General features: G+C 56.4%; 4 protein-coding genes across 4 annotated transcripts; 1 reads left to right on the forward strand and 3 right to left on the reverse strand.

Annotated features, from left to right (window-relative positions):
* Nucleotides 1–472: 472 nt before the first annotated feature.
* Nucleotides 473–4,516, forward strand: NEO1 (putative phospholipid-transporting ATPase NEO1; the record flags this gene model as incomplete). The annotated part of the gene is made up of 3 exons (XM_036636991.1): nucleotides 473–3,892; nucleotides 3,940–4,349; nucleotides 4,399–4,516. 3 exons carry the CDS (start codon nucleotides 473–475, stop codon nucleotides 4,514–4,516), a joined length of 3,948 nt encoding a protein of 1,315 aa, XP_036497045.1.
* A 307-nt stretch (nucleotides 4,517–4,823) lies between these two features.
* Nucleotides 4,824–6,236, reverse strand: CYC2 (Cytochrome c mitochondrial import factor CYC2; the record flags this gene model as incomplete). The annotated part of the gene is made up of 1 exon (XM_036636992.1): nucleotides 4,824–6,236. The coding sequence occupies one exon, from the start codon at nucleotides 6,234–6,236 to the stop codon at nucleotides 4,824–4,826; it is 1,413 nt and encodes a 470-aa protein (XP_036497046.1).
* A 434-nt stretch (nucleotides 6,237–6,670) lies between these two features.
* AIM32 (Altered inheritance of mitochondria protein 32) lies at nucleotides 6,671–7,672 on the reverse strand (the record flags this gene model as incomplete). Its single annotated transcript, XM_036636993.1, has 2 exons — nucleotides 6,671–7,390; nucleotides 7,487–7,672. 2 exons carry the CDS (start codon nucleotides 7,670–7,672, stop codon nucleotides 6,671–6,673), a joined length of 906 nt encoding a protein of 301 aa, XP_036497047.1.
* Nucleotides 7,673–10,735: 3,063 nt separating this feature from the next.
* On the reverse strand, nucleotides 10,736–12,933 carry CGCS363_v005145 (putative transcriptional regulatory protein; the record flags this gene model as incomplete). Its single annotated transcript, XM_036636994.1, has 2 exons — nucleotides 10,736–12,506; nucleotides 12,584–12,933. 2 exons carry the CDS (start codon nucleotides 12,931–12,933, stop codon nucleotides 10,736–10,738), a joined length of 2,121 nt encoding a protein of 706 aa, XP_036497048.1.
* Nucleotides 12,934–14,621: the final 1,688 nt, after the last annotated feature.

Raw genomic sequence — 14,621 nt, forward strand, 5'->3', positions numbered from 1 at the left:
CTAGCCCGGGCACTCAAGGCCACGCGGCTGCCTCCATCACATAAAGTGGCCCGCCACAGCACCCCCTGGGATGCCGCATTGCAGCCAGTGGCATTGACACACTGAATAGCACTCCCACCCAATTGGATTGGCTCAGCCTTTCCAGGCGACATCATCCAAGCCATCCGGCCTCTTAGCAAAGCTGGCGCCAATGGTTTATTTGTCCAAAACACCGCGACTCGACAATCTACACATTCTACGCAAAATCTTCCCTGTGATCCAAACTGCGTGATCTGGCCATCACTGCGGACCTCACACGACACAAATCGCTGCGCGCACGCGCTACCAGATACCGACCCGTCCGAAGCTATCCGATGCAGATCCCCAAGCAACAGTACACGCCCCCTCGACCGAACTTTATCACCACCTCCGCCTACGCGGAATTTTCCTAAAGAGTTGCCCATTGCATACACACTCTCCCAATGCGGGCGGGATGCCTTCTCCAACTTCGTACCGTTCCGCGGACCCGCCAGGCTCCCCAGCGAATGATTCCGATTCAGACCTCGATCTCGACATCCAGGAGCTCGATCCTGCGACTACAACCACCCACCGCAGCCCTGGACTCATCCGCAGCGACCGCCAGACCACTGAACATCGATCGCCACGTATAGCACTGCGAAACCTACGTATGGGGGGCTCACGTCGGGCCGGGCAGAAGGCCAGAGGGTATGGAGAGCTGGGTAAGAACCGCGACGACGACAGCGACGATGGAGAGGCCCTTTTGGGTGAATCCGAAGGCTCCTCATCACGATATAGAGATGGTAGAGGATCCGACGATGACGACTCGCCTCTCCTGCCGGGCGGATCGCCTGCGAGGCGCCGTTCGTTTGCTGGGGATAAGTTCGAACGTCTGAAGTCGGGGTTACGATTGCCCAGCTTCATGTCGAATTCAGGGGCGCAGGAGGCAAACAACGACGACGAAGACCAGGACGAGGACGACCCATCCACATCCCGCCTTGTCGCCGTAGGGTCGTCCCAGTCGACGAGATTCCCCCCGAACCTGATATCGAACGCCAAGTACACGGCCCTCTCGTTCCTGCCCGTCACGCTCTACAACGAATTCTCCTTCTTCTTCAACATGTACTTTCTGCTGGTTGCTCTGTCGCAAGCAATTCCAGCGTTGCGAATCGGCTACCTTTCGACTTATATTGCACCTTTGGCGTTTGTGTTGATGATCACCATGGGCAAGGAGGCATACGACGACATTGAGAGACGACGTAGAGATAACGAGGCGAACGCGGAGGAATACACCATTCTCACTTTTGACGAGCCCGGTCGTGGTATGGCTTCGCACCGATCCCACAAGAGACTCAAGTCGGATTCGATGAGGAGGGGCAAGAACTCGGTGAACAGCCGGAATAGATTGTCGGATATCCAGGAAGAGGAGGAGCGAGCAGAAGCAGATGGGGGCCTCCCTCCGCCGTCGTCATCTGTGCGCGAAGTCGTCCGAAAGTCTCGGGACCTCAAGGTCGGCGATGTTCTCAAACTCGGTAAAGGCCAACGAGTCCCTGCCGATGTGGTCATTTTGAAATGCATCAGTGCGGAATCTACCACCGCGGCCCCTGTGATGGAGACCATTGCGGAGGAGGAATCCTTGTTGGTTGATACAGACGAAGAGCATTCGAAGGATTCGTCTGACGCAAAGGGTAAGGAAGCAGAGAAGAACGATGGGAGTGGCGGCAATGCGTCTGGCGAGACATTCATCAGAACTGATCAGCTCGACGGTGAAACGGATTGGAAGTTGCGGCTGGCATCACCTCTGTCCCAGTCGCTATCAACTGAAGAATTTGTTCGCCTCCGTGTCACCGGAGGCAAGCCCGACAAAAAGGTCAACGAATTCATAGGTACTGTCGAGCTCTTGTCTTCCAGAAGAGATGCTCAAAGTCAACAAGGAGCGCTCGATGGGGACGAAGGAACATCTGCACCTCTATCGATCGACAATACAGCCTGGGCAAACACGGTAATCGCCTCCAGTGCGACGACTCTGGCGGTCATCATGTACACTGGTCCTCAGACAAGGTCCGCCCTGTCTACAGCTCCCTCACGATCCAAGACTGGTCTCTTGGAGTACGAGATCAACTCTCTCACAAAGATTCTCTGTGCTCTGACCCTGGCTCTATCGGTTATTTTGGTCGCCTTGGAGGGTTTCTCGAATACGGAGGGCAACGTCTGGTACATCAAGATCATGCGGTTTTTGGTTCTTTTCTCAACCATCGTTCCCATCAGTCTCCGTGTCAACCTCGACATGGGCAAGAGTGCGTACTCTTGGTTCATTCAACGAGATCCCGGTATTCCTGGGGCTGTTGTCCGAACGAGTACGATTCCCGAAGATTTGGGCAGAATCGAGTACTTGCTCAGTGACAAGACGGGAACCTTGACTCAAAACGAAATGGAGATGAAGAAGATTCATGTCGGTACTGTTTCATACGCCAACGAAGCAATGGACGAAGTCAACTCCTATGTCAAGCAAGCCTTCCATATCCAACCTGCCACCGATCCTTCGACACGCACAGCTCTGGTCACTCCCTCCTCTCAGGTGTCCAGCTCGGTAAACTTCGGTGCTACTCGTACAAGAAGAGAAATCGGTTCCCGTGTGCGAGACGTTGTTCTTGCCCTGGCTCTCTGTCATAACGTCACCCCAACCACAGAAGAAGAAGATGGCAAGACTGTAGTCTCGTATCAGGCATCGTCCCCTGATGAGATTGCAATTGTTCGATGGACCGAGTCTGTTGGTCTTCGTCTGGCTTATCGTGACCGAAAGAGTATGGTTCTGGAGTCGACAGATACTGGCCGTGAAGTTGTGCGGGTGCGCATTCTGGACGTCTTCCCCTTTACATCTGAAGGGAAGCGCATGGGCATCATCGTTCAGTTCTACGAACAGGCTCAAGCCGCGCCTCCCAACCTAGCCGACAGCGAAATCTGGTTTTATCAAAAGGGTGCCGATACGGTCATGAGCGCTATCGTAGCCGAGAACGATTGGCTTGACGAGGAAACCGCCAACATGGCCCGTGAAGGTCTTCGCACGCTTGTCGTTGGACGCAAGCGGCTGTCTTATGAGCAGTACCAGGAGTTCTCCTCAAGTTATCAGGCAGCTTCCTTGGCTATTACTGGACGCGACGCCGGAATGCAACGAGTTGTTTCTCATCATTTGGAGCGCGACCTGGAGCTTCTCGGCGTCACCGGTGTCGAGGATAAGCTGCAAAAGGACGTCAAGCCTTCGCTGGAGCTGCTGAGAAACGCCGGGATCAAGATCTGGATGTTGACAGGTGACAAGGTTGAAACGGCGCGTTGCGTTGCCGTCAGCTCCAAGCTGGTCGCTCGCGGGCAGTACATCTATACGGTCGCCAAGCTTAAGAAGAAGGACAACGCTCAAGACCATCTGGATTTCCTCCGCGGCAAGACAGATTCATGTCTTCTCATCGACGGCGAGAGTTTGGCCCTGTTTCTTACCCACTTCAGAATCGAGTTCGTTTCTGTCGCCGTCCAGCTTCCCACCGTGGTCGCCTGCCGTTGCTCGCCGACTCAAAAGGCCGAGGTAGCGAAGCTGATCAAGGAGTACACCAAGAAGCGAGTTTGTTGTATCGGAGATGGAGGCAACGATGTTTCCATGATTCAAGCGGCAGATGTCGGTGTCGGTATTGTGGGCAAGGAGGGCCGTCAGGCCAGTTTGGCTGCCGATTTCTCCATTGACCAGTTTTTCCACCTGACCAAGTTGCTGGTTTGGCACGGACGAAACAGCTACAAGCGGAGTGCTAAGCTCGCTCAGTTTGTTATTCACCGTGGTTTGATCATCGCTGTCTGCCAAACGATGTACAGCATCGCCATCAAGTTCGAGCCAGACGGTCTTTACAAGGTAAGTTCGTCGGGAGTCAATATCGGACATCTTCTGACATTTTGCAGGACTGGCTCCTCGTGGGATACGCCACATTGTACACCATGTTCCCTGTTCTGTCCCTCGTTCTGGACAAGGACGTCGACGAGGATCTCGCAAACCTGTACCCCGAACTGTACAAGGAACTCACATCCGGACGATCCCTCTCTTACCGCACTTTCTTCGTCTGGGTTCTCGTGTCCATCTACCAAGGTTGCACCATCCAAGGCCTGTCACAGATTCTCACCTCTGTCGATGGCCCTAGGATGGTGGCTGTGTCATATACCGTTCTGGTGCTCAACGAACTCATCATGGTTGCCATCGAGATCACCACGTGGCATCCTCTCATGATCCTCTCCATCGTCGGCACGTTCCTGATCTACGTCGGGTCCGTGCCGTTCCTCGGCGGGTACTTTGACCTCCAATTCATCATCACCTTGTAAGTTGTTCGTGCCGTCTGTGTTTGGTCACACGCTGACAGGGCCCAGGGGATTTATCTGGCGTGTCCTCGCCATTGGGGCGATATCTCTCATCCCTCCCTACGCGGTCAAGCTGATTAGGAGGACGATGAAACCGCCCTCATATAGAAAGGTGCAGAGCACGTAGAAAGCATGAGCGTCGGCGAAGGCTCTTTTTTCTTTGTATCATAGGAACACTTTCGGCGTTTGGAACGGGACACGAGCCGCGGCCAGAAAGGGAGGCTGCGTTTGCATCACTTAACGGAGTTGAAGGCCGGGGATATTTATACTCTTCACTTTGTACAGCATTTTCTTTCGGTTTGGATGGATCACCGGCCCAGAAACTAGACAGCGTTACCGAGCGTTACCGAATATCCCATTTCAGGGGCCCTCAATCTCTCTGGTCTAGACTATGGTACATGTGCTCGCTTGAATCTTACAATGCCGCCTTGATATTACAGCTTCAGTACAATCCAGTCCTTCAATAAGTCTGGGTTGCCCTTCTGCATCGAACCCAGCAGTCCGCCCACAGGACCCTGCAACTGTCCTCCGTCGCGCCAGATCTTCGGCCCCGCGTACGCCTGGACAAAACCCTCCGGGCCAGAGATGACAAAGACGTTCTTGCCGATCGCGACTCCCTCCTTGGGGACGCAGGCGCAGTCCTCGTCCTTGGACAGGAACCTCTTCCCGGCATTCGGCGCGCCGTCAACCATGCCCAGATGCGCAGTCTGCGAATGGAACTTGCATCCCTCCGTCGAGACCGGTGGAGGAGCCTCGCGCTTCTTCGGCCCTGCTTGAGCCAAAGCTGTAGAGAGGTCCTGCTCCCCCACGCGCGTTCCCTCTTGATCAACCACGACCCTCACATCAACCCTATCGCCGTACCTCTCCTTCAACGCGAGTAACTCCCTGCTTATGGCAGACGCATCGCCGACCTCCGCAGAGAGCGCCTCGGCCTGAATCCCTCCCGCCCTCTTCCCCCCAGAAAAGGGATTCCACCCCCAAGACGACGTCGATCCCTTCTGCTTCGCCGGCGCCGCGCCCTGCACCTCCTCACGACCCCTCACGGCCCAAAAGATAGTCACATCCACCCCGCGCGGCAAGACAGCATGCGCAGCCTGCAGCGCGCTCGCCACACCCGTCCCGCCCGCCAGGAACACCACCCGGCCGCCGGCCTCGCCCAGCCGGCTGCGCAGGTCAAACTCCCCGTGCGGCCCGCGGATCTCGACCGAGTCGCCGGGGAGCAGCCGGGACAGGTACGTCGAGACCTCGCCGCCGCGCAGGGCCCGTACGTACAGCCTCAGCGCGTCGTCGCCGGCTGCGCCCGGGAGCGGGGTGTACTCGCGCGCGACCTGGATCTGGGGCTGCTTCACCTCGACGCACCACAGGTCGAAGACGTCCCACAGCGACGAGAGCGGTGCTGGCCCGGTGTGTGGCGGTTTGAGGGTCAGGATGAAGGATGTCGGGGACACGGGGTCTTTGAAGGTGACGGTGAAGGGGACGAACTTGCGGGCGTTGGCGAGGATGGTTGCCTCGGATAGGTCGGAGGAGGGTGCGGAGGCGGGGAAGAGCCATTGGGAGTCCCATGCGACGCCGGCGATGGCGAGGGCGAGGAGGACGGGGATGGTGCGTGGGGTGAGGAACCGTTTGCGGGTTGTTGTGGATTTGAGGCGGCGGGTGGGTGGGAGTGTGCGTTGAGGTGTCACGGGCGTTGGTCGGGGTTTTTGAGTGTGAAGGTGATGTGAAAGTTGTTGGCTTTGGCATGGTGAGATGAGTGTCGTCGGTTTTTGGCGTGTTATTGAAGTGAAGGAGTGAGCGTGCCAGCACCGGGTGAAGCCCGACCGGGCGGCGGCGCTGGCGACAAAAGCCATTCTCCGCCTTCTATGAATATTTCGCAGCTTAAGATTACAAGCCGATAGTTTTCTGGGATATGACTGCGTTTTGTGCTTGTTGGCGAGGTTGGCGATGGTGACATACACGACTTGAAAAGTCGAGGTTGAGCGGACCCGCCAATCAAGTGTGAGAATAGGACCGGTCACGTGAGCGCCACAACGACGACGAGTATCTCACAATACGCGTCTTGATGAATCATTGGTAAGATACATTTTCTGATGCGTACCTTTAAAAGACACGGTCATTGTGCTTCAGGGGTGGTCCAAAGTACTAAGCTGTTGAGTGTAGTTGAATGTCAATGCCGATGCCCCTTTTCCTTAATACAGCCGTTCAGGTCTAAGTCTAGTCCACGCTCGCTAGAGTGGTGGTTTCCTCTATAATACACTGCAATCTTACACTGTCTATTCCTTCTTCATATCCTCAGAATCTTCCTGTTCTGGTCGATGCCGCCCCGGAACATGTCCGCGACAACCCTTCCTCCGAGAACCGTCTCTCTCACGATCCCCTCGACATGCTTCGGCTCAACGCGCCCATACCAAATGCCCATCCCGGCAAGCGGGTGCTTCTCCCCGCCCTCCATTCTCATGTTTGGCGGTATATAAACAATAATGTTGCCGGCAAACTTGTGTCCCCCAATGTGGCTAATCAGCCCAACCCGCGCCGACAACCTCTTCTCCTCCTCCCCAGGTGGCGCCGCAATCCTCCCCGTCTCACCCTCATAGACCTCAACAGGGCCCCTAGAAACACCGACGCCCAGCCCCTCAAGCTGCCTCTCAAACTCGTCCCTAAGCGCCGGGCCCATCACGCCGCACCGCATGTCCCGCCCGCCGTGCCCGCACACCAGCACCAGCACGTCCTCCACGTCGCGCACGCCGTACAGCAGCGACCGGTACGCCTCCTTGCGCGTGAGCCGGTCGCGGTGAATCGGCGACAGGCCGTCGTGCATCTTGTGCAGCTTCTCCGGCAGCAGGTAGCCCTTGGCGAGCGCCTGCACGCTGTCGAAGCTCACCCGCGGCAGGAAGGGCACGTACTTGAAGCTGGGGAGGAGGTACGCGCTCGTCGTCTGCAGCTCGCTCCGCTTCGGCACGGAGGAGGGGAAGGAGGCGTTGAGGACGGAGATGTTGTGCCACGGCTGTGCTGTCGTCAGTCTTTGTTCTCACTTATAGCATGCTCGCTCATATCGCCACCATCTGTTCATCTCATTTGACGGAGAGAAGCAAAAACTCACATCGCTATACGTCCCACCACGCCCAAACAGCTCCTTCAGGTCCGCAGCCAGGTTGTCCCCGCTGTTCTCCTCCTCGATCCTCGAAACCCAGTCGTCCTTGCCCGTGCAGACGAGCACCTGCTCCGCGTACGCCGACACGACGCCGTTCAGCGGGCTCTTGAAGTCGATCGGCAGGCCCTCGGGCATCGCCGGCGTCTCGGCACATCCACAGGTCGGCGACGGACACGTCGGGACCGTCTCGAACGGGGGCGGAGGCGGCGGGGGTCTCGCGGTTGACGACGACTTGGCCGCGTACGCCCGCCGGGACGAAAGTGGCAGGTGTGTAGTGGGCTGCCGCCGCGCCAGGCGCGAGACTACTCTCGCCGGTAACATCATCCGACCAAAGCTGGAATGCCTAGACTCGGCTTCTCGCAATTGATCTTGCTCTAAGGTAGTCAAGGCGGTTCTATCAAACACGGCGGCGATGGACGGAAGTCACCAGGGGCCGTCCGGCACGGTAGACAAGACACAGCAGCCTATGACGTTCGGGGCTCGGTGCGGAGCCCGGCGCCGAGCTGGTGGGTTCCAGGTCGCGCGCGCAAGGTCATGTTAGGTAATCCCTCGCACTTAACTGGCGCCAAACACCCGCCCTGGCCAGGTTCACTGTTAGGTGGGAACACTAACCCACGACCGGCAACACTCCCCCGAGCAAATCGGCACTTGTCCATACCTATTTGCACGTGAACGCCCTTTTCTCTTTCTTTCTCTCGCTCGCTCCCTCCCGCGCTCCGTACCATGTCCGAATTCCGTCCCATCTCCCACACCCGTCAGCGGCTTGTCAAGGGTCTGGGAAGGGGCAGCCCGCCATGCGCCTTATCATCCCAACCGGGCGACTCGGAGCCGACTGAGGACGGGTTCGGACTTTGCTTCCCAAAACCAACCATGAACACCGCTCCTGTGAAGAAGAGGAAGCAGGGGCGAGGGGGGGCCGCAAATCCCAGTCGCAGACAGATTTAAAGATTAATGAACAACCTTGGGGGGATCGGACGGATGACCGGCCGGCCCCGAGTGGTGGTGGTAGTGGTGGTGCACTGTGGTCGTCCCGTCCGTCAACCTGGGCTCAGCTCTTTTGTCCCAAACCCCCTGAATTCCAAAGGAGCCTCACGAACTCCATTCCTCGTTGCAGCGCGCAATTCCCCGTCACCGAAACAGGGCCCCCTCCCCCCGTCGCTCATACCTAACCCAAAAAGCGGGTTGCCCTTTACGGCCCCAACGCAGGCGCAAATCATCAACGGCACAAAAAAGCGAAGTAAGTCAGACATTCGCGCGCGCGAGTAAGCAAAATAAAAAAACGACGACCCGTTCTCCACGGCCCGGACCACGGCACCGCAGCGAGCGTCGTAAAGTCTTGGCTTCCATTGGGCCGATCGCACTTTCGAACCTTGACCGAGATATGTGTCTCGACTTTCGTGATTTTATTCCCGTAGCATGCCACCACAGCACAGCACATCCCGTTGCGAGACATCAGATCATGATTAGATCGGATAACGGGCCTTTGTGCGCGCTAGTTGGACTACTTGCTACCTTACCTTTCCAGCTTTCCCACAAAACTAGGCTGAACCTGCTTAGCACCCACGGCGCTGTCACGAAAAGAGTAAATGCTCAATGGTATGGGGGCCGCTGGCTTTGATTTACATGACTAGCCATACGCGCGAAAAGAGAGGGGTGAGGACGGACGGTTGAGGCATGGGGGTGATGGGGGCAGGCAAGGCAAGCACATCATATCAAATTCATAAAAAGACATACACAAATCTTGCGGCTCTTTCCCCCCCTCCTAATTGCGGCCCCCCTCTTCCCTTTCGGAGGGCGGGCGGGATATCACGGCCGGTATTAACAACCCACCCACACCGGCCAAAGGAAAAAGAAAGCATAGAGTGAGAGAGAAAAAGAAAAGAAGGAGCCCACCATTCCACACACTGCAAGTTACCCCCCTTCCTAAGGTCATTCCCGCCGCTACCGATGACAAGGGCTCTCCGTCTGAACCTTGAGGGGGTGCGTTGGACGGGCGTGTCCGTCATTGGGCACAAGAACGAAGAAAAAAAGCACGAAGAGAAAAGACTGGACTGGACCGGCAAACACAAACAACAAACGCAGACTAACAAAAAGTCCCTTCTCTCCCCCTCCCCCCCAGCCCACCAGAAAATTTACCGAGACAACATTGCATCCCGTATCTGTTTTCGTGCAGCACCGCGAGATTGCAAAAAGCTCCCCCCTCCCCTTCCCCCACCGACGAGAAAAAACTCCACGACCGGTGTGCGCTGGTGACTGGTCCGCCACAGCGGTCCGACGAGCCGAGGGGTGAGGTGAGCACCGTATGTGGTGGCATGTATGTAAACTCGCGCTAGAATCTGACTGCAGTTGGTTCGTCTCATCCAACGAGGAACCTCCAGCACTCATCCTTGAAACTATGGAAGTGAAAATACAGGGCTCCATGGCCCCTGTTGGTCCTACCAACAAACGTTGCCGCAGATGTGGCAACATGCCCGGCCGAAAGAAAGAAGAGAAGCATATTCCGGTTCCTACGGGATGCGCAGTCTGGCAGGGCTATCCGTACCGGCTTCAATTAAACGCACCGTTGAGAAACCGAGCCGAAGGGGGGAGGGGGGCAGGCTGCCGTCGTATGCCGCATCCCGCATGCCAATCATGCGGCCAACCTGAGACATGCAGACCGATCCCTCCATTCTGCAATATCACGGCCACAAGGGATGATGGATGATGCGGCGGAAAGATCTGGTTATTTTTCCCTCATTTTATTTGGATTTTGGTGGCGTGAGTTACATCACATCGCGCCCTATGCTATGCTTCTTCGTCTCTCTCTCATCTCGTGTTGCCTGGTTTAGCTCCTCCTGGGGCTGTCTCTATCTACGAATGCAGTAGGTGACAATTGCCCGTTTCTCACCCTCTTCTCTTCCTCTTGCTGTCTCTGCCCAACCCTTGATTGGCCAGCCTGTTCATCCGTCTTTTCTCATGTACAGGGTATAATGATAAATAGACAAGAGTCTAGCGAAGCAAAACTGAATGTGAACAAAATTCTGGGCGCAACACCACATGACTGCTTCGTGATAATCTCATCGTGCAGGCCATATATGAGCGTTTAAGGCCGTCAGTACGAAAAAAGCAAGTAAAAAATTCACGTGTCCCCAGACGCCGTAAATGCAATGCATGTGGAAAAAGAAAGAAACAAGTCTGGTGCCGACGTGGCTAGCTGCTTCAGCTTCGAATGTATACGAGATCCATCCTTCGAGGAAATGTTGTGCCCATTGGATCGTCCATCTGCCAACACCTCCCCGCAGGCAGCTTGCTATCCTTGCTCTCTTCGTGATCAAACACCCTGCTACCGGCGAGGGGCGCGTCGCTGGGCTGACGATCCCGCAGAGCACGTAATGCATCGAGCCTCTGTTCCATGGCCGATTGATGGGCCCGAGCCTCTTCCCATACCATTCCCGCAGCATCGACAGTCGCCCTTGCGACCGCGAGCCGATCCAGAAGGAGCGAGACATCCGCCAAGGACCCCTCCGCCGTGAGGACGTCAGTAGCCTCGAGGATGACGTAGCTCATGAAAGGAGGCGGCGCACTGATGGGAGCTCGGCGGCCCTGGAGCAGCACTTCCAACATGCCCGTGATGTCCAGAACCCGCGTTGCTTCCTCATGGATGCGCGTTTCGTATTGTAGCCGTACCGAGGCAGCGATCGACTCTGTCCGGACGTGTCGATGGATCTTCATGAGCCCGTGGAGATATACCAGGTGGATGGTGAGGAATGTGCTGAGAGTGCCATCTTGTGCAGCCAGGGCCATATTGCCCGAGCTGTAAGTGAAGCACTCGGGCAGGGACTCGCGCCATCCGATCAACTTCTCCATCACGGTGTCAATGAAGCCCGCGGCGTCGTAGTCTGTTTCTTGGCTTTGGGCAGCCCTGTAGAGTTCAGACATAGCCTCACCCCAGATGGCCACAAGCTGGACCAGGTAGGCCAAGATACCCAATGGCCGAATGACGGCTTTGGATGACATAGCCATCGCTGCTGGGAAAAAGGAAGCGTCGGATTTTGCCTGACGTTCGAACAATTCGTTTTCGCATGGAAGTCGGATAAAGATGTCCTTGACGTTCAGAATGCTCAGCCGGTTGGGAAACACGCCGCTGAGTCGTTCCAGTACGAAGCATGCCCAGTAAGTTCGTCTTCGGCTCTCTGAATATCCATCTCTTTGCAAACCATAAGGGAAGTCTGTCAGGTCCGCTTCGATCGACTTTTCAAGTTCGAGGTTTAGCTGCAGATCGATCGATGCTGATATGGCTCCACTGATCAACTCGTTCGCGTCGTTCAGCCTAGAGAGTGACAGGTAGTACAGCGCGAGAAGCAGACGAGCCTGCGTGAGCTGAAGGTTGCAAGCAGCTCGGTGCTGCGCGTAGTGGGCGATCTGGGCGTATTCGTTGGCGATGTTCTTGGGTCCTCCTGACAAGGCTACGCCGACGGCGAGGATGCTATAGATGAGCATCAGGTCTCCTGGAGACTTGATATAAGCATTACCGGTCACCCAGGATTTGAACGCTGTCTCGGGCAAAAAACGAAGGGCCATGGTGCTGTCGGTGTGTACGAAGAAGGAGGAGATTAAGGTGCTAATTGATTCAGGGTCGGACACATACGGATCTGATTGCCATGCTCGGTTGAGCAGGTGGTCTTGGATGGGAGGAAGCTCATAAGGCTGGCGATGCTGCCAGGAGAGGCTCGCCCTGGGCGCCTCGGGGGTGCGATTCAGCGACGGCGGCTCGCTTGCCATGGACGGGTATGAATCAAAGTCCAACCTCATCCTCTTGTGAGACATTGGAGGCTCCGGACTGGGCTGGCGCAAGGTCGTCCGGGGAGAGACCGAGGCGCTGGAGTTGCTACCAGGTCGGTGCATTTCACTGGCAGGACCTCCCATTCGCCGGACATCTTCTGGCTCGGCCGCAGCTGTCGATGGGGACGTGTTGTGGCCACCTCGAGGTCTGATTTACTTCCAATTAGCAAAGCACGCAGAGAAACGGACCGCCCGCTTGAGGCGACTCGGCGATTCACTACTTACGCGTTCTTGAACTTGCAAACCCGGCCAAACTTCTCGCACTGGACGCACCGAGGGAAGTCGGGATCGCACTTGATCTTCTTCTCTCTGCACGTAACACAGGCAATCGCGAGCCTCTTCCTTGGCTTCCCTGCCTTTGTTACACCCCAGTGTGCGTTGACTTGCTCGCCGTCGATGATGGTCTTGCAGTGGCTCCCGTCGTCGTAGAAGAAACACAAGCCTTCACCTGGAACTTCGGCAGCCCGCACAAAACGCGGTAAGAAGTGTGTTCCGGTCCAAATCTTGGGCCCAAGACCATCCTTCGATGGTATTCCGTCTGAGTTCGTGGCACTTGTAAGGGGTTGTGACTGCATCGGGCCGGATCCCGACGAAGGTCGTTGGTCTCGGTAAGAAGACCCAGAATCCTTGGATGGAGGGTATTGGTACGACGGTCTGTCGTAGGGACCCGGAAGCTGTGGCTGAGATGCTTCTCTTGACACCAAAGAGTACTCGTGTCTGCCTGTTTCGTGGTGTATCGACCACCTGCCTCCCAACCCAACGTCGCTTCTGGAATCCTGACGCATGTGCTCCGTCTCACGATAACGAGGTGACCCCGGCCCTGAGATAGATTGAGACAAGCCTCGCAGCGCCTGCCGGTCATGATCATATCTGTTGTCATAAGTGCTCCTCGGCTGAGAAATAGCCGGAGAAGACTGCGGTGGGAAGTAGGAACCCCCGTACGGACGATCGCCATGAGATGGAGGGAGACGCGGCCGATCCAGAGGAGATGTAGCTGGATACCCGGTAGGCCTGTCAGACAACGGAGAGTGCAACGGCCCGGCCGCAGGCCCGAGGATGCTGCTCAGTGGGGGGAGTGACAGGCGAGGACCGCTTTGTGATGAATCTCTGCGGTTCGGGAGCTCTGCCATGCTCTTGTTTGCCATGTCGGCGGCCGGGCTTTGTTCATAGTTCGACATTGGAGGAGATACTGGTCCGAATTTGGCGTTCCAAAGCTTCTCTGCAGGAGGAGACGGTCTGGAGGAGTAAGATGATGAAGATGGGCTAACCAGCCCGGGAGGAGAATCTGGGGCGGCCAAACGGGGGTGGGGTTCCAGAGTTAAAATACCCATTGAAAATGCGAGTTGACGTTGCAGCCGTTGAGCATTTCCGGCTTGGAACCTCTTACGATCGTCGTCGTTCCCAAGGTCGTCAAGGTTTGGACCGTTGACCGGCAGGATAGTATGTGGACGAAAGCTTGAGAAGTTGGTCGAAAGACTCAGCTGTTCAGCAGATCTGGGCTGCAGACGGCTTTGATATTAAAGTTCGTAGGCCACGGCCGGGGGGTGAGTTGAGAGAGGGCGACTTCGGAACCCGCAAGTTCGATCAGCGAGGTGTGAACGAGAGAACGGACTGTCGTTATACTTGATGCTTGCTTCGTTATGGCGGACTGTTCTGTTACTCGTTTCCTTCGCTTCTTTCCTGGCTATGCCAACAAACAGAGACAGGTAGAGTGGAACGAAGAAAGAGAGAAAGAGTCTGAGGTGTGAGAGAGAAGGGTACGATGGAGACGGGTGGCTTTTGAGACTCGGGAAGAGCAAGGTAGCTAGGCAGGGCATGCGCGGAGAGCGCCTCCAAGTATGGATCGCATATCCTATCCACATCATAAGTATACTTGGCCATAGGGTAGTTGGCCTGCTACCCCCGTTAGGCCACACTCAGGGTAGCGAGCTGCGAGAGAGATACACCGAGGGGCCAAAAGGAGACACTAAGGATGAGGACCAACAGACTGGATTGGCTTGGCTCGTTAGATTGGGGAAGGGAGCCGGAAGGGGCACCGATAGAGTGCTGCAAGTGTACACGACGGGTTGGAAGTACCGTTCGTTCTAGGCGCACACACGTGTGGTGCATCTTCCATGGCCCTCGACTGCGTCTCCGCCGTCTCGCCTGCTTGGTTAGGACGAGGGGGTGAGGAGGCAGCTAGTCCGACCTAGCGCCTCATCGGCACCGACGGCATGGCGTGTACCAGTGGCCTTGTCGACGGTTGCGAGGGGGGGAAGAGACG

Source organism: Colletotrichum siamense, assembly GCF_013390195.1.
Source record: "Colletotrichum siamense strain Cg363 chromosome Unknown KSG_Cg363_contig03, whole genome shotgun sequence".
NCBI lineage: Eukaryota > Fungi > Ascomycota > Sordariomycetes > Glomerellales > Glomerellaceae > Colletotrichum > Colletotrichum siamense.